Source organism: Ostrinia nubilalis, chromosome 5, assembly GCF_963855985.1.
Source record: "Ostrinia nubilalis chromosome 5, ilOstNubi1.1, whole genome shotgun sequence".
NCBI lineage: Eukaryota > Metazoa > Arthropoda > Insecta > Lepidoptera > Crambidae > Ostrinia > Ostrinia nubilalis.
This window is the reverse complement of record NC_087092.1, coordinates 6,258,593-6,279,297: the sequence shown is the minus strand read 5'-3', so window position 1 is coordinate 6,279,297 and position 20,705 is coordinate 6,258,593. Positions and strand designations below refer to the sequence as shown.

Genomic DNA, 20,705 nt, shown 5'->3' with positions numbered 1-20,705 from the left:
ACGTGCTTTTTAGCAATTCCACGACCAGAGTGGATGCTTATTAGAAACTGCACTAGATTTGGTTAAATTCTAGCAACTTTAAAGTAACAGAACTGTGAGCTCAACAACTGATACCAAGATGCCAACTGCAGCGTTTGTGCGCTAAGTGCATATACTAAAAGAACATCGCTTACTTACACACGTAAATTTTCTTTAAACTAATTTTAACAGAGTTATTTTCTTCAAGAGATTTTTTAATATTGAGACGCGGATTTCTTAACAGAACGTCTAATAAAACGAGACAGTTTTAACGATTCAGCTATAAACGTTTAAAGTGCCGAGCGTTTAAACTTAACTATACCGACCAGACCTGAGTGCGAGATTTTTTCTAAACGAGTTGAAAACTAACGTTAAACTAACAATGGCGAATCGGAACCGATGTTATAATGGAGCACGCCATAAACTAAACTAGAGCTTTGCAAAAATTTCGACCGAACTGTTGTAAAAAAGCACTCCGCAAACGATCGCCAAATGGTACCACTCAAATATTTTTAACGTAAATCTCTCGCATAACCTCAAATCGAGTACATTCGATACGGATTGTTGAAACAAGCAAATATATCGGCGTTTTAAGATTAACCCGGCAATGTTATGGCCGCGGTAAGCCCGGTAATGCCGCAGCGTGCGTGAACATATTTTATCTGCTTCCGTTGTACAACCACCGGCAATTATCAACATCGTGCTTTACACCCATAACGCCGACCCGTTCCCCTACCCATACTATCGAAGAAAGATCGACGATAAAAAATACCATCAACATCACTAATTTGCAACCACTTGTAATTAATGCCTTAACAAATCACTGCCACCCGTCATTGATATCATCGCTCGGAACCGTTGCGAGGATTTGCTATCTTAATTTATAAGATAACACCCTATGGCCTTGTCAAGCAGAAATATTGTTAATTATTACCCAGTTATACCGCTTATCACGAAATGTCTACTATCCACCGTTATTTTCACAATTTAGAACATCCTAGAAAGGAAGGCTTAAAACACATTTTCTCTAGTTTTCACATAAACATAAAATATAGCCAATTTTCACAAAGTTTATTTCGTCGATAATTTAGAACGAACTCTTTTCCTTAATGTTCGAAATAGATGTCGTTACGAATAAGCGATAGGTAACTTTATACGTAACTTAAAAGCATGACGTAAATACTAAAATATTGCGTTATACCACAGAATAATAATAAGTACTACGTAGTTATACTAAAAGAAAAACATAACAACATCGGTATCAAATAATTTAAGAGCCATTTCAGTAATAGAGTGACACGAAGTAGAAGAGACTTATGCCCGTTTTCACCATCAATCCCTATTTTTTAAGTGACCCCTATGAAAACAAAATGCCTGTGTGTCACCATAGGGGTCACTTAAAAATTAGGGATTGATGGTGAAAACGGGCATTAATCAATCTGATTGATTGAGAATACTATGATCCAAATTGATTTTAATTTACGCACCTCACTAAGTTTTCAACATAAAACAAAAATAACCCTCCTTCTGGCGCAGTCGGGTAAAACAAAATTAACTTTCATTACAACACAACAAAGTCCCAATATATTTTCTTAAAATATCGCGACTAAATCTGTTGATTACGATTTTCCGGCTTTCCCTTCTCGTAAGTAATACTTTTACCTTGGAACAAACCAATTTATGTATGTATATTCATTATTCTGAGAGGTCAGAAAATATCTATTACATTATTGTGTTCATTAGTGGTGAAATGCGAGCCAGCATCCTGCTCTAGCAATTAGAGAGAAATAATTGTTTACATAAATACGAGGATCCGCCAATAACCGGTGCCTACATAATATTTAAAGGAGACGGTACAAAGTGGACTATTACACTAATTACTTTATGGTATTGCCAATAGTTGAGATCGTCGTTACGCTTGCTTGGGGTGCCATTACGCACAATGATTATAGTACTGTTTTATGAAGTTCGATAAATTGGACTTCATTTACGAAGTTATTCGGGAATAGTCAATTGTTTAATAACGGCAAAGCTAATTTCAGTAAACGTTAACTGATGCATGAATGTAATACAGTGTGAGTCACGTTAAAGTGTACATATGAAAATAGATGAAACTAGACCTATTTTTATCGACAAAAAATTCTAGGTCAAAAAATTTTTGAGATTTTTTTTTAATTTTTTAAAGAATTTTTTTTCTTCCAATTACTTATTGTAAAGAAAACGTAATAACTTTTAAACTAAGCGGTATATCCTGATAAAATAAAAACAGTAATATAACTAAATAACAGGCGATACTAAAAAAATACATAAAATACATAAAAAAGGCCAACAAATAATAAAAAATGATACTTTTTGAAAAAATCTGCTTTTAAATTCGTGTTTTTTTAGTTATTTGATAAATTTCTCCAAAAAATGCCCCTATAACTGGTAGTTTTTGTTACTTTGTATTATTTTCTATCGTATTACCTTCGTAAAACCAAAAATCGCATGTCTCTATCCCTATCACAACGTTTGCAATGATCGTTTGAACTAAGCCTCTCCGGGCGCGCCATTCAAAGCTTCGTTAACAACGAAACTGAAAAAGGCTCTAGATTTGTAATTTTGATAAAGACAAGTTACATTTCAAATAAAAACAACAGATTTCGAAGTAAAATAAGCATTTTAGTTAAAATTAAAATTGTCTCTACCTGTAGCGGAGAATAATGTTGTGGCAGGCCTTAGAGTTCAAACGATCATAGCATATGTTGTGATAGGGATAGAGACATGCGATTTTTGGTTTTACGAAGGTAATACAATAGAGAATAATACAAAGTAATAAAAACTACCGGTTATAGGGGCATTTTTTGGAGAAATTTATCAAATAACTAAAAAAACACGAATTTAAAAGCAGATTTTTTTTCAAAAAGTATCATTTTTTATTATTTGTTGGCCTTTTTTATGTATTTTTTAGTATCGCCTGTTATTTAGCATTATTGCTGTTTTTATTTTATCAGGATATACCGCTTAGTTTAAAAGTTATTACGTTTTTTTTACAATAAGTAATTGGAAGAAAAAAAATTCTATAAAAAATTAAAAAAAAATCTCAAAAAATTTTTGACCTCTTTTTTGTCGATAAAAATAGGTCGAGTTTCATCTATTTTTATATGTACACTTTAACGTGACTCACACTGTATAAACAGCAACTGATTTATGACACTACGATTTATTTAACAAAGTTTTAGTTAGTTGCAAAATAATAGGTAATTTAGGACTCGATATCCGCTTTTGAAGACCGCTTTCAGTTGTCCAGTGTTGCAGTTTATATAACAAACCCGCCGACATAAGTCGTCGAAAGCACAGACACATTTGCGAATATGTTCGATGCATCTGTATTATTGTATACTGTAGTAATATAGATGTACCTACTGTAGTGTAGGTAGTATTTGCATTTTTTTGCGTAGTTACACATTATTTGGCACATGTTTGCTGATTGTGCTTTTCTTTAAGTGATGATACATGTAATTTTGGTTATGTATTTTAAATAATAGTGTACTCATTGTTGAAAAGCCAAAATAAATAAATAAATTACTAATATATTATAGTACAAGTCAAAAGCCATACAATGTACACATCGTCGACATGTTTCTTTTCAAATAAGCTTGGTGTGTAGAGTCCTCAAGTATCTAAAAAAAGTGTATTATTTCATAGACAAGCAATAGTTCTATCTAACTTCAAAAGCATACCTAGATCGTCATGTTTTACAACACTCGTTATCTTACATCAAAGCGCGAAAACTGAAGAATACACGTAGTGAGTTCCGCGCCTCAAGCCACCTCACCTCAGCCGGATTGCCGCCGCCGCCGGCGCCGCTTAGGAGAACAGGTAAAGAACACGAGCAAACAATTTGTTCGGCTCGCTCCCGAATAAACATGCTTATCGTGTGTCTCGCAAGAGATTCTAATATGTTTTAGTGAGACCGAGATGTCTATCGCGGTTTCGTTGTACTCGCAAGCGAGCTCCCGGCGATATTTATATTACGAGACGCTAACGTGTTATTTTCAATTTTGGAGAGATAAACTTTATTCTAGGACGAGGGTTGGCGTTATTTTTGAAGTGGTAACCTTGTGCACAAACTAGAGTAGACAAGCTTAGGGTCCTCTTCTAAAAATATGTTTAGAGAAGAACATATTTTTAGAAGTCAAGAATGAGTTCAAGCAATTGTGATTGGTCTAAATATTGAAAAGCTACCTGCATCTTTATTCAAGTACTGATAATTGTAATGTCATAATTTCAATACAGAATGTATTATTTACTTACAACGTTGTTTTACCAAATAAATTCATTTGTGACGAGCATTAAAACAATTTCAACAAGCAAACCCGCGCTCCACTTCTTGTCTCCCAGCCGTCGCATCAAGGCAGTCATATATTCCTTCAAAAGCCGGTATAAATTGTTTACCTTCTGTATTCGCGTAGTGTGTCAGAAACTTCCCAACCCGTAAACATGTACCGATGTACCGGGACGTTTTCGGCGTCATTTTGTTGTGTTTACTCTGCTGGAAGTACGTGTCATTTGTTTTTATGGCACATGAAAACATTTTATAATATTAGCGGATAAACAAACCACTTGTTACGAACAGGTAATCACCGTTAGCTGTGGTGAGTTGCGAACGGGATACAGTGGATGTTGTTTATTCGGTTTAGAAAAGTTATTGTAATATTGAGACTTGTAAGCCCATTTGGCTTGTACTTAAATAAAAACAGTATGATTATTGATTTTCATTGATTGAATCCAGCGTGACTCTTATCTTTCAATTAAAAATCCATTGCTTTACTCTGTCTTTAATTAAAGTATAAAACTAGCAAACTAGTATTTTGGTCACAAACATATTATTTAATTTGTTATAAGTAGTTTTTAGGTCTTAGTCCTTTCACTGTAGCCGTGTGTCATAAAAAAGCACAGCCTACTTCCCTGAATATGAGCATATTTTTTATCTAAAAAAACTTTATTAACTTTAATTGTATTATCGTATTTTACAACTGCCAGCGACACCTAACAGTCGCTACGATATTCCCCGACCAGGAAAATACTTTTACAAGTTCTGGTATTGTTAACGTGGCCCACAAGTTTTTGCCCTCGGTCCCCGGGGGTAGGGATCAGCTGAATTCGTCGCATCTGCGTACCTTTTGAGTCATGTTTTATCTTATGATATATTTTCATCCTTCGAGTAGAAATTTTAAATTCCGCGTCTGACGCTACCTTTCGCAAGGAAAATAAAACGACGCAACGCTTTCTGTGAAACTGTGTCACCTGAGTTTCTTATTGTAAAAAAAAACGTATGTTGGAAAAGCATTTACAAAATGGTGTTTGGTATTCAATGTGAAATCACCGTTGCGTGGTCTGGATTATTTTTACGTTCCGTCGCAGAAACACGTCTCAAAAATGTAATTTGAAAATTCGACGTTCGTTCCGATGCGAATGGTGTATTTTTTCTAATTTTCTTCCAACATCTATCGTCTATAGAATAGCGTTCCATCAAAACAAGAATGAAGTAGCACTTTTCCGGAAACGCATTTCATCGTTGGCCTTTCTTCATTTATCAAATGAAATATGACCAAACCGAAGCGGCTTATTTTCCAATCGGTAATTTTTAATTTGAGGCTACTTGCTACCGGCTTGTTTACTGAAGAAGTGGGGGATATAAAAACTGCCAATTCAGCTTACAATGGAAGATACAAAAGTGCTTACAGCGGTCCTTAAACATCCAATTTAAGGCGGGCACGTCAAAGGACTAGATTATTAACTGCGACTAAAAGATACGATATCTTGCTAAGAACGGCTGTTGACAAAATAGGGGGTGAGGGGGGGGGGTTTGTGGCTGGTCGCTAGAGGCTTCATCAGAAGCCAGTGCCGTGCCTCGGGACAGCAAGCTCACTGTAGAGCCTATAGTTCAGAGAGGTATTTTCTAGTTTATATTTTTACACAAATAATAATGTAGGTAGCTTAAATTCAATATTCATACATAAATGACTTGTGCCGTTCATTATGAATTTCTAAAGAACTGTAAAAGAAAGATGTTGTGAAAATTCGAGATAAACTTGTTTTTTCTGACAACGACTAAACAATTATTTGATTCAACTTACCATTACCTTTTTTATATTCAACCAATAATTTATCTCAAAGAAAAATAGATCTAGAAGCTTTAGACTTTTAAGAACCATAAAGCATAATATCCTGTAAATATTTTACAACTAAGCACTCTATGGAACCTAGAAAAATACAGTTCCGTCTCCGTGAGTAATGCATCGCGGTACTGATATTTACATAGTTGAATTTACACTGTAATGTCAAGTGAAACAGTAAATTGTCAGGGGAAGCGGTGAGACAAAGACATGAACCCAGTTGGTAGATAATCCGACAACAACGTAACGGGAAAGTAAATGTAACTTACGAATACCTAATATGAACTCTAGCATATGGAAAACTTCATTTTTGTAACAGCTATGCCATTATTACTATAAATTAGAAATTGCACAAGCTTACCCTCACAAATGTCGACTTAATTACAGCAACAGTTATTAATTTTATTTTAAGGTAGATTTTATTTATCCATTTAACATCTCTTAGTCTAAGTTGCACCAGCTAACTTTAACAGTAACTATAACGATAACCGGTGATTTTTGTATTGAGTTTGACAAACTTTTTAAAGTAAGATGGCGCAATCCAGCCTTAAATCATTGGGCACAATTTGTGAGTGAAATATCGAGTTTGAAAAGACAACGAGTTATTTACCAAATTCAGTTCAAGAAATAGTTCTACAGACTAAACTAAACCACTAATAAAAGAATGAACTATAAATATACGTCGTAACTGTAACAGCAAGTAATAATCCGCACAGTTATCCACACAATGATCTGCGCTCGGCTAAACTGGCGTAATTCGGGTGCATATAAAACTGTAAGTAAACGTTAACTTGTAATACAAGTAACTTGTAACACAAGTTACAAAGTAACCCGAACTTGAGAGTTTTATTATAAATGCGCCGCCGCTAATGATTCTCGTACGATAACACTGAAACGTTACATTGTAATGTAACTGTTTGGAACACTGAAATTATGGCGTCTTCTGAAGGCTTTAAACACTGCAAATTAAGGGTATTTTAAAGGCAAATAAAAAACATTTGGGTCGTTAAGTCAGTGCTGGGTTTGTCTAGAATAACTACATATTACGTATATTGCTTAGCTTAACATAATACGCAGTAACTTATCATTAATCTGTGTGTTGTTATACTTCATTCAATAGGTAAAAAACCGAATTCAAATAACAATAAGTTTATTATGAAAAGCCCATAACTTAAAGAACACTGTAAGAATAAAATGTATTTTAACTAATGTAGGTACACTCGTTTAAATTTAATAAACAATGAAATGAAATTGCGGTGCCACATTATTTATTTATCAAGCTAGCATTCCTTATTTCCCTGTCTTTAATTCTAGTGTGTTTGAAATAATTAAATACTAAAACTATTGTTTGAAAATAGACATTAAACTGTCGTAAACGTTTTTCACATTAAATATTGAAATGCTTGAGGCTACTTCAATATAACATCCTTTGTTTCTTTCTAGAATACCATTTGTTTATATGAAATCGTTTTAATATTAACGTTGAAATCTTGGACCAACAGTGCTATCAAATATGAAGTCAAACTTTTATGAACAATGAAAGCAGATGAAAATGCTTCGTAATTGCGCGTTTCGCGTTATTATTTACAACAAAAGAACGTGTTGTAAAATGCTTATAAGATTACTAACAATAAGAGTTTTACTAGTTTTTTTTACATTCTTTTCACGACTTAGTTTTTAAACTGAGAGAGTAACCTAGATCTCGATATTGAAATGACCTACGAATTTACGCATGAAAATGTTCGCAATAACATCTATTTGCTCTTTAGAAAACTGTTTTCAAAATGAATTATATTTTAGAGAAATAGATTTCAATTTACTGACAAAAGGGAGCGTAAAATCAAGTCTCACATGTATAGCCTACTTATTATTATATCGAAAAATATAATTTATAAAAAATATTCCGAGTGCTATTTGCACAAAAACATAAAAAATATTCTGCCAACGTGTCTCACGTGGCTCCATTATTCAGAAAAACAAGGAAAAACATCAGCATCGCAAATTAAATACGTGCGTGACCACGCATTGAAAAAAAATATGACGTAGTTAAAAATTGCAAGACCTTCAGCTCCTTCAGCCTGCATCTCTTGAGACGCATCATTACGGGGGTGAGGCTGCGAGGGGAGAGGGTAAGGCTGCGGCCTGACTGAGAGCGGGTGTAATTAAAATTAAAAAAATTGAAAAGTTCATCTGCGAGTCGGAATTAATAAGAAATCTCACTGATTCAGTTATATCAAAAGGTTAACTGATGTGAGATCACAAACACTTCACAATAAATACTTTTAACGAATATTTGAGACAAATTATTACAGTAGACTACATGCCAGACAAATTATATAAGAATATTATCTACACGTGCTTAAATTTTGTACAGCAATTAACTAGATCTGAGAATAGAATAAATCGAACCGTAAAGTTTCGTAGTTGTAGAAATTATTTAGTGTTGAAACTGAAAAAGTAACGTTTCACTTTTAGCGTTTTATTACTTTTAGTGGTTCGCTCGAAAGGATACGGCTTAGTGATCTCAATAACCTTCATGCCGTGTATGTTATAATTTTAAGCAGTATTTTAATACTAAAACATGAAAATATTAGCGTTCAAATTGTGTAGATAAAAGGTCAAAGTGGCTCTTTAAAGGTCAATAGAGGTCTACTGCGGTAATTGGATGAGAAACATTCGATCTGTACTAAAATCTGTGACAAACTTCGAGAAAATTGTTTTAGTGCTTTGTTCCATCAAATGCTACTGTTAGTGAGTAGATAAATGTGAACACAGTAAACTTAATTAGGATTCGGGCTGCGTGGGTAAATTTGTTGTTCAGTTTGAACTTTGTTGGACTACTATTACCCTCATTGGCATTTAGTCCCATGACACACCCTACAGTTTTATGTATCTACTTACCTATTCCACGCTTGTAACTGCGGAATAATGACCAAAAGTAACCTAAACCAGTTCCAACAAACTTTAACTATTAATATTTTGACAAATATATTAGTTTAATGGTAAATAAATACATGTTTTCCGCATAAATGTAAAACTTTCCGAAAGTCACCGCTCTCAGGGAAAACGCGGCCCAAAGCCTCATTTGAAGGAATATTTACACTTTCTGCCCGTCGTACGTCTTTGGTTCTTTGCTGACTAAGTGCACACAAGAATCTTGCGTCGCGCTATCAAGGTTTCAAAAAGATTTTAAAGACGAAAATGACTCCCCATTTACCTTGCGCCGTATGATTGCATTCTATTATGCAGCCAAATAAAACAGTCGAGCTCCCCAAATAACTCACTACCTCGTTTAAAAGGTAGTTTTTCACGAAAACGAAATAGAAGTTTTAAATAAAAAATTAGAATAAACTTCAGTCGCCTTCAACGGAGTCGGAGCAAACAGAAACTTCATAAAGTCCTTTGCATGGACAACATTTTAGTTGATTAAAATCTGTTCAACTTTTCATTCTATTTACTAGTTTGCCTTGTAAACTTCTTTCACGACCACGCGGGTTCGTTTCCTTTCATTGTCGTGTTGCAATACCGTCACTTTGCTACGTGAACTGCGCTGTATTGCTTTGAAAAGTTTCTCTCATGACGAGCGTCATTGTCCTTGGCAGTTCACGGGCTGCACGTGTAAGCTGCACGGTCAAAGGTGAGCTTTATTACGTCTGTGCAGGGTTCATTATAGCTTCACTGGAGCGATTCAACTCCGGTTCACGTCTCTGATCAATTATGAACCACTATAACCAGATAGCGAATTACTGGCTTCAACGGCGGGCTTACCGTCGCGTAATGTCGTACAGCGTCGCATATTCCCGCGGATTAGACTGATACCCCGAATCTCCGGCTTGTTATATGATAGGCGACGCGATAGCGCCGTCAATCCTGTCCTAGCCAAGTCATTATCGTAAACGTTAATGACCACGACAATTACCAGCCAGCTTCATCGAGAGCCTGCCTCCGAAATTGGACATTCCCAATCTATCGGCTCCCGCCGATTTGTCCCTCTATAAACTCCTTCCAACCGAGCGGATTTAATTAAAATAGTTTCACGGGAAAAATAGTATAAGGGAGTAACTTCATTTATAGTCGGTCGCTCGGTTTTTTTCCATTTGAAAAACATCATTTTTGTCCGAGTGTCCGGTGGCAATTTTTCGGTTCAGCGCACTGTACGTCCGAATGGGCCTTATAAAGTTTCGGCAAGTTACTACGCTGCGAGCATATCGATATTGCTATTATAATTCCATTACGTCGCGGTCCAAACTTTCGAATTACGACTACGAGTGAAAAAGTAGTAACGTTTTTGTAAACATCTCTAGCGAGAACATTTTGTAAAGATATCGCAAAAAGTATTTTTCTGCGCCAAAATGAGCCATTAGCAATAAAAAATATCCGTGCCCGAGCGTAGGACTCGTTGAATAAAGAATCAATATTAACTACGGAGTATCGAAATAAAAATCAGGCCGATATTTTCCGAAGGAAAACTTTTGAGTAAAGGAAATGAGTAGTTCGTTTCCGTACAGAAGTCGCCGTATAATATACAAAGAGGCGGCTACTCAGAGACAATGGCCGAGGGAGCAACTTTCAATATTAATGATGCACCCAGAATGCACACAGAGACTTCAGTTTCAAAGCCTCCCATTGATACTCATTAACTATTGATTCATAAGTAATACCCTTTTAACGTTACGGGTCGCTCCGAACAACTTTTCAAATTTAAATTTAAAAGTGGATTCCTTTTTCAAACGGCGTTCGATTTAAATAATAGAACTTTCGTTTGATATTAGCGTTTGTTTTTTATGGAGGTCTATTTAGCCGTTGTTTATTTCAATCGAGAAATACTTTGTAAACAACAAGACGTTGAAGTGGGCATCGCTGGAAATAATTGGAGCTCAAACATGTCCGAAATCAGCATTCGTGTGCTGGCCTGTTTCCATGGCAGTTTCATAAAATTCCAGCTGAGCACGTTCCTAAGCCTCCAAAGGTTAGATTTAGCCGGAATAACAAGTAACAACTCCGCACAATGCCCAGCTTTTGGACTTTATTGTTCTAACATCTGGCGGGATATGCAAACTGGAGCTCGTAAAACGACGGCCGATTACTGGGCGCAGTTAACTCTCTCTTACACTCGTCTTTATAGCGATCTTTACCTGTAAATTTGTAATCTGATGCCCCCTTAACGTCTTTGATTAGAGAACTTTATGAGTTTTAAGTAATCCCCGAATCGGAAGTTTTCATTGGCTTCCTTTGCGGTGTGAGATTATTTTGGTGTAATCGAGACGGAGTCATCAAAAAGGTCGTAAATGAATTTTATGAGCTTACGAAGTTTTTTCTCTTAATTGTATTTTTCATTAACTTCCCTTGGATTTTCCTTTTAACTTTATAGAAATTAACTAACGCAGTGTTCATTTGACGATTTAAATAATATAAACTAATATTAGTATAAATAAACTATAGTTCCAACAACTCAATAGGTATTGCAACAAAACGCCATAAAAAGTTCGGAACATATCAGTTTTTCAGTTCCTCTATTAATCTCGGGCGTAACAAAGAACTATGGCCGCCGCTTCAAATCACTCACTCATTCACTCACTCGATCGAATCTCTCGTGATCGCGCAGCGCAAATACGCTCAGCTCTCGCAGCGAGCCCTTACAGGTGTTCTGTGTGCTCACGCCCTTAGCGAAGTGCGGGAAACTGTGCCATCGAAATAAAGCGTATTTTGCATTCCTTTTCTTGCATTTACTTGCACTAAGGTTAGATTTAAATAAATAGGCCATTTATTAATTCGTTCATTTATTTATTACATGGTACGAGTATTTGAGGAAGTTAGAAAAATATTGAAAAATATCCAAATAGTTTGCTGACGTTCTAAAAAAGTAGACTCAGTTCAAGATAAATCTTTTGTGGAATAGAATAGAGACATGATTGACTAGTTTTAGTTCACCTTGTCTAACTTATTCTGTAATCAAACCGTTAACTTTAAACTTTGATCTAGTCTTTAAAATATTAATTTCATTTTCATAGCTTAACAAAACTTTTCGATGATTACAATAAATCTTTGAATAAATTGTGGCTTTACGCAAGAGAATAATAGAATTAAGTGAAATAAGATCGCAATTCAATTCGGTCATTAGTTTGTGAAATATTGTTTACATTCATTAAACTTTCACAATAACTCAACATGAAATTGATACTCAACATTGCAGGGGTTTTAACGCTAAGGTAAACCCAGATAACGACTAAGAAATGAAATATTATTTCCTCTTCACCAAATATAGGGTTCCCTTAGAAATTATTTAACCATTATCTGGGAGATGTGTATCATTGCGAGCTTAATCACAAATTCTTTGGGATTATTTTTTCGTTGACGGAGGCGAAAATAAAATGGCGGAGGGTCGAAGGAGGGAAGTGTATGATCCTGATAATATGGTTTTAATTGCTTTCGAAGTGGTGGATGCGGGTAGGTTTAATCATAAAGTAGGAGCGAGCAGAAAGCCTGCTAGTGTAAGATAGGTACTTACATGCTCTATGAAAATTTTTCATGATCGAAGTTACTCTTGTGTTTGGTCAGGGTACAAAATGTCATTAATTATGCTTTTATTAGAACCATTGTAACATTATAAACATAAGTTTAGATATGGTTGTTAAAAATGTATACAGTTTTGGTCAGGTAGTTTGGGTACCAGCTTCCATGTACGGGTATCTTATCATTTTTATGCAAGTTCAGCTTGAGAGTGAAATGTAACAGGTGAAACAATGAGTTATTTCAATTTTTAAAAATCGAATTCCTTATTTCCATAAGCCAATGACCAGGGTACGACCGCGTTTCATTTGTTTAATGTTCACGACTGATAAAATCGAACTCACCATTTCATTATCATTCATTTGCTAGGCTAAGTTTGAGGCCGCTTTTCAATTGTTTTTCGTTCGAGATTGTTCGAGTGAACAATTAATCCCACTTTGTCTATGCCAATGGCCAGTCACTTAGAGTCTATTTTTCAATTGTTTTTCATTCGAAATCAAGTTACAGCATTTAATTTCGAACCTACCGCACTTATTTCGTATATTGTGTCTAAATTGAGATGCCGGCAGCGAGCCCGCCTTAGCGAAGACTCGCACGTCCCGCACGGTTCACTTGTTAGGAAGACCGCAGTGAGAAAAGCAAATGTTTGCCGTAGAAGAGATACAAAAGGCGAAATTCGGCCCTTAGCACTGCATTATTTGGTGGCTAGTTTGTTACTGTAAATACTTTTTAAGAACTCTTCCAAGTGAGGCTTAAATAGAGCATGTATATTGAAAAAGTTAAGGATATATCGGAGATATAAGGAGTTGCAACTACAGGTCCTCAAACATTAATCCTCCAGCAGTATTCATGTGGAATTGTTTGCCATGAGTAGGTACCATAATAAAAATAAAATGTAAAATACTGAAATACAGTTTTGTTCTTTTTAAAATAATTAGGCTGATTCTAACAACCAAACTTGTCTTCAATTTGTAGCAATACGATTTGTTACAAAAATGTCTCCAGATCATTGGTCCACCACGTGTTTAAGCATGCTCAAGTGACAATCAAATCTTCCAAATGCACTTTACTAAAAAAATAGCCCAATTACAGCGTGTTACCTAGTATTCGCTGTAGGTTACCAACCACCATCCACGAAAAAGCATCTTAAAGTTGGTCGAGTAGCTCGCACTCAAGTTGTCCCCGAGTTTGGAGTAGTGCTTATTGCGCAGGTCTGTTTACAGGCCACTACGGAACAGTTTGGCAATATAGTCGGGAACCAGATGCAACTTTCCGACGATTTATCGAAACTTCTGATGCGTAAGTGGTCATTAAATTGAGTTGTAGAGCGGTTTGGGCTTGATTCAAAATTTGACTTCTGTCGCATGATGCTTCTATTGTGCATAAAGAAAGAAAAATAGTTTATTTAGTTCATAAGTTTGCACTAAGATGTAAAAATCGATAAACTACAACTAAGCAAGAGCGACCACATTTCCTCGTACTTCTTGCACCATCGCTTCGAATCCTATCCACCAAGCTTGTTCCAAATAATGGCTAGACGCGAAGGCAAACAATGCTACCATTGTAATTTAAGCAATAAATAATAAATAAATAATAATATTCTTGCTTTCAATTGAAAAATTCTTCAGATACTCACCCAATTTATTGAAACAACAAGACACAGTAAATCACGCTCGCCCTTTGTTCAACCATTATTAAAATCTCCACCTCAAAACCATCGCCCATAAATAATCCATTACAATGCTCTATTATTGGAATGTTCCTTTGTTTATCGGCAAGTTTTGTAATGTGCATAGTTGTCTATAGTGTTGTCTACAAGGGTAGTCCCGTGTCCGATGATCCGCAAAGCCCACCCCTCGCGTCCCGGGCACGTCTTGCCCGGATTACGGCCGCTACTATCAACCGGGTCGGAACACACCGTGATTGTATACCGAGACAGTTACCATCATATTTCGTGGTTAGAGCCCGAGTGGACCACGTCACGGTGTAGTACAACACTAAATTGCTAAGCTCTACGATAACGGCATTACTAGGCACGGCTCGCTTCATAGAAACATTGTTGTGGCATATCTGTATAAAAAAATGCTTTGGTGAAAAAAAAACTTTAGACATCGTTAATTTAATTAAACAAAGTTGTTCTCACAGGTGGACAATGTAAAATTTTTGCACGGACACTTGAAGTTCGGGGGAAATTTCCTTTTTTTACTATCCACTTAGTTCTTTTCCTTTTATCTTGTTACGGGTGAGTTTTAGGGCCCCGTTTCAATGGGGTTTGACGAAGGGCTTTAACTAACACTTTGCTACAAACTCCGGCACTAAAAAAACAATGCGCTTACGCCACTCCAGGTCGCAATCGCGGGCCAAAGTGTCTCGTAAAACAACACTCGCGAATAAAAAGGACGGAATCTTATTAAAGTAAATATTTATGGAATTGCTATCAACCGATTGGACGAGGGTTCCGCCGCCTTGATAAATTGTCCTGCCCGCTTGCGGCCTAACGGCCACTCTCCCAAATATTTCTCGTGTAACATATCGCTCTAAAAAAATTTCGATGTGTTTGATTTATGGCATAATTTCCTTTCACGCCTTTTGATAAGTTTCCTCAGAGTTTCGGGAATGCGCAACGTTTTTGCCGAGTAAATCTTGTTCATATCAAACGCTTTGGCAACGTTGCGCGCTATAAAACAACTTGTGAACTTCGGGATTTTAAAAGTTGAGCATCTCCAGGTAAAAAGTAGTGTGGGGGCTAGTATTTCTATTTTACCTGGATGTAGACAATAGGGTTGTCCCCACACAATCACCCCGACGAGAAACTTGATTGTTCTCGTCCCATTCAACTTCACAATGGAGAAAATGAAGAGGAGCCAATTCTTTCTACAACAGCTTTTATCCGCCGTTCTGTTCGTTTGCCGAAAGTTAGCATTTTGAATCCACCTCGTGAATGCATTAGAATGTGCGCACATATTTGTCTTGGCATCAAGTGGATGTGTTCTTCGGAACAGCTATTTCGATATACTGTTTGCGTTCAACTCCCAAGACGTTTATGCCGATGTAACAGTGTTACGTTCAGTCTCTATTGTAAATACAGTCATTGCTATTGTTTTAGATTGAATATAATCAAATCCTTGTTTCAAGAATGTTGTATAACAAAGCTGGTATCTAACTCTGGTAATTTAACTATTTGAGCGTGGATACTCATAGCAAATAAATTAGGATCTTAATAGAAGGCCATTTTAGAGTTATTTGCAACCTTTGATGCGAGTTTGATCTCACTGGGTACAAATATACGTTTAGCTATGTTTATTTAAAGTTGTTGCAATAATTGTTATAGTACCTACTTCATTATGAATTACTTTCCTGACCTCAGCAATTAATAAATATATTGTAGTGTAAGATGAATCGCTTATTTCCTAAGACTCTCTCTCACCGGGCAACAAGTTCCACAAACGTAAAACTAAGATATTTTCCCAAAAAAGGTGATTAATGTTCGCAGACCCCACACAAGTTTCAAAAAACATTCGCAACTAGACGCTCGCCATCGAACTTTACGAATGAACCTTCTGAAGACTTATTGCGTCTACTTAGTATCTTCAAACGCACAAGTATTAGAATAAAGTGTAGGTATAAAATTCTAATTTTGATCCAAAAGTCTCTGTTTGATTGCAATTAAAATTGGATATTATCTTAGCGAATTCTGTTGTAACAATGAAAAAGTTATCGATCAAAATTTTTAATAATGCAACTTTTAATTTTAACTAAAAGTATTATTAATTTAAATAATTTATAGGAGAAAACTATGGAAAGTTTTAATTAATATGGCTTCAGTAACAACTCAAACATAACTTGTAAAAAGTACAGACGCAAAATGTAATATTTCTCAATGAACATAATTTCAACTCGCGTCTAATGATGAGCGATTAAATTAACATACTCGTACCTTTGCTTCTATTCTAATTTTATTTATATTAAATGAACATCTGACTGCTGAAAACTTTTTTCAGCACATCTAACTCTACATTTTGGCCGCAACTAACTACATAAAATAAAATACTACATTGTTAAGCTTGGAGTGCCGCCGGCCGTTCAATTAGAAATGCTTAATAAGTTAATTATGCCATCAAGTAAGCCGCAAGTATAACGTTTTGTTCCAGCTAATAGGTTTCTTATAAGCTTTGATTGTCCAACGACCGCCAGCAATGGCGTAGGCATTTCCCTTTTCTTATAACAGTCTTTTCCTCTCTAATAACTAGCGCGATTAACTTGTTATTATTAGCTGGACTCAGAAGCAATCCGGCAATTATTTACGTAGCAAACATTCTGTCACGATGAGAGCCCGTTGATAAAACTTTCGGCCAACTATTACGTCACAAGAGACAATTTCCGAGAATCTCTTAATTATTGTGCCGCGTATTTCGTATTACAATAATGAAGCGAAACAATAACAAAAGTTTGGACTTCGGGCACGGCCAGCGAGCAACTTCAGCTGCTCATTTGAGTGCCTGTTCATCTCTCTCCTAATGAAAACTTGCTAGTTACCGCAGTAATAGAACATTACTTTTATTCGGGGGGGACAGGGACGGAGCAAGCGTCTCCGCGACGTTCAATTAGACAAATGAATACGGAGGTGTGTAAGAAAGGAAAAATGTGGACCCTGCACTTCCAAGTGGCGGCCTAAGGTTGTAACGTCCGTTATCGACGGCTACAATAAGTCGCGTTTTATACGGTTATTATAGCGCCATAAACGCCACCGGCCGGTGTTTCATACAGTGCCGAGGCAGATTATACTGCCTATGGCCCCGATTCGGGGGTTAGGGTTGCGGGGGTGGGGCGGGGGCTCGCCCGCTGTCAGCCCCACGTGCCACCCGACAGATGTGTCGAGATATCCGATATCGGGAGACACATTCATAATCTTCGTCTCAAACCTCTCGGTCCTTATATTAAAATAACGAACGCCGCCATCGCAGGTGCGAACTCGCTGCGAATTAATAAAAACGGAACGCGCTTTGAGACGCTGACTCCGCAGAAACGCTGCCTTTTATTGCACAAGGTACGAATAGATGAAGGAACTAAAATTCAAATAGATAAAGCACAGACTCATTTGTTTTAAAAAAAAGTTGAAACAAAAGAGTTTGTAATAAGAATTTAATTGGTCAAGGAACTGATTGCCAGCACTCATCAGCAAATCACCTGTAAGTTTGCAGATTTAATTAAAGTATTCCATCTGAAAAATAAAGGTACCACCCAGTCTAATTGAAGCCGGGGAAAAATAAAGTTAAATCCTCGAGCGACTGGAGAACTTTCATTAGCGCTTCACAGCTACAATTGCGAGTTCAAATAATTATGTTTACGGAATCCTTTTCTTACGCAGAGATTATTTATCTTCCCCATTGTTAGGAGAAGTGACGCGGACGAATTTCGCGAAAATACCCCATTTATCTGGAGCGGCACACAAAGGCTAGCGAAACCCAAAACTTTTTACGTGGTCAGTGACAATGCCATTTCTCTCTTTTCTCTTAACGTTTCATTTCTAAGTTTCACGGTTGGTACATCGCGTGCTTTACACGCGGACAAGCTGTGGCACGCTGGATGGCTTAAAGAACTTTATTAACCAAGCCAATTTTATCCCTTATCTTTATTTTCTCAGGAGTAACAAGTCGTCAAAAGCTAAGAAACAAAGCTTTTCTTTAGTGATTAAAATCGTACAATAATGAAGAGACCAACTCTTTGAAGATTTCAAATCTTTAGCCTAGGTTTCGAATTCCACTAAAAATTTCATAATGCTAAAGAGAAAATTTATAATACGTAAAACAGAGACATGGTAGCACGTACTATGACAACAGTTATCTTTACTTTAACTTTTCCTGTGTCGTTTTTCTCTTGTTTCTTATAGTTCCTCCGAGTAGTTCTCTTGTAAATATGTCTAATGTTGCACGAGCTTCCGCGCCGCCGCCGCATCCTATTGCGGCGATATTCCTCAGCGAATACACGGCATTATTCAGTTTACAAACCCGCATAAATAAGGCCGGAATACTCTCCGTTCGCCACGCAACTACATAATATTTGTCCACGGTCCCTGGACCTCTATCCCACTTATAATCTAAACATCAGAATAATGCTTTATCTACTTTCATGCGACTCCAACAACATGTTTTATGTAACTGGGGATTGTTTCCAATCGTTTTTATTGGGAAAGCAATAACGCAGAAACGATTTTCATGATAAAACGCACCAACCTTATAATGCATAAAGAAAATACGATCATCTACGAAACTCAACTGAACCCTTATTTGCCTTTTCGGGGCGTTACTATCTTCGCCTCGATTCCTACGCAAAGCTACCCGGCCGCGCGTGAAATACCAAGTACGCCCTAGTTTCGGGACGGACCACGCTGTTTGTTTAGGCCAGACGAAGCCGCGAAAGGTGATGGACTAAATATTAACAAAGAGCCATCGGATTATAAATATCAGGGCGCGTGAAAGGTAACATTTGCAGGTATTGATTGGGGCCCCCTAAAGTTTGTTTTTTGGATGAGTCACGCAGGAACTTTTTTGGTGTTGATTGAGTGGCACGTGTCGATATCACTGCGGACAAGGGATGAGAAGGTGGGAACTTTGGAACGTGATACAAGGTGCCGTGATACATGTCAGAGTCAGCGTAATCACGGTCGCGGGTACTGTTTGCGCGGCGGCGCTAATGCTGTTTGCCGTGAGGCGGGTGGACACGGCACGTCACGGTGTGTGTCTTAATCGTTAGAAAACGGCTGCTCATCGCCTTGTTGTGTTTGCCACTTTAAGGGAACTTCGGCGTCAGGTGATTACGTGATTCGAACGGCCCCGAAGTTCAGGGTTCTGTTTGGCGACAGATTGTGTGCATCGCATAAAGATTTATGCTAATGTAACACCAATGACACGCTTTTCATAGTTTAAATGTTCTTGACGGTTCTGTAAAAACTTTCTTAAGTCAGACACGTATTTTAGCTGGAATTTAAACTGTTTTTACTGAAAAGCGCCTGAAGAAGGTAAATATGAGCAAAGAAAATGGTAAATGACAAAGAATGTTAATTAATTCCTTGTCAGGTAAAACAACTGAAAGCGCAATTTGTAAAACAGCTCTCGCGAAATGAAAATTTTAAATCACAAATAATTAAACTATTCAATATAAAACTTATTTTCATTCGAAAGTTCCTATCGTTCATGACAAAAAAACTACGAACCAATAGCTTTTTGAATTCGAGTTTCAAAGGTTAGTCGCATTGTTAGGCTTGTGGTCGACGGGGTGTAAATTTTATTAAATTGTGTAGTACAAAGACGAACGCCGGCACCGCCACAATGCCTGATAGGTGTTGTCGAAACTGATTGACGCCTTTTGAAATTAACCCCGGGCGAATTGCCCTTAATTAAAACGATATCAAAGATGAAACTTTCATGATAACTTGAAACGAGGTAAATTCGAAAACTTTCCGGACTGAATGTCTGAGGTTTTAAAATTGTATTTGGATTGCAATTTGTAAGATTCTTTGATACACTGAATAAGGACTGTATTTCATTTTTGTTATTTCTTTGTCAGAAACTTATGTGTTCTTGTTTGTTCCAGGTTTCGGATTCGTCACATTTCAAAGCGAAGACATAGTAGATAAAGTGTGCGAAATACATTTTCACGAAATCAACAACAAAATGGTAAGTCGTAGTTTTCCATTATTCCTCCAACAATTCCACGAGCATTTTTATGTGATTTAGCTTCGGAGATAAATCTGATTTAGGGACAAAGTCAACTAGGAAAATCTACTGATATTAAGATTCTGCTCCAAATAAATAAAATGTTTGCTTAGGTAGAATACTCACGTAGCCCACGAGCACGCAGTCCATCTTAAACAGAAATCAAAGAGAAAAATAAATAATTCAATTCGCCAAATAGAATATCGGAATAGTCCCCCAAAGTCCTAAAAACACAACAGTTGTATACACAAAGATCTTTTGCAACTCAATCTCTGACAACGCCGACATTGTCGGTCAGATA

At 36.7% G+C, this 20,705-nt stretch overlaps 1 protein-coding gene across 4 annotated transcripts in view; it reads left to right on the top strand.

Moving 5' to 3' along the window:
• LOC135071734 (RNA-binding protein Musashi homolog Rbp6) overlaps nt 1–20,705 on the top strand; it is a 615,851-nt gene that overhangs the window by 555,865 nt on the left and 39,281 nt on the right. For all 4 annotated transcript variants that reach the window (XM_063965517.1, XM_063965519.1, XM_063965518.1 and 1 more), the window contains one exon: nt 20,283–20,365. In XM_063965517.1, coding sequence (XP_063821587.1) covers nt 20,283–20,365 — 83 coding nt within the window. The remainder of the gene's footprint in view (nt 1–20,282; nt 20,366–20,705) is intronic.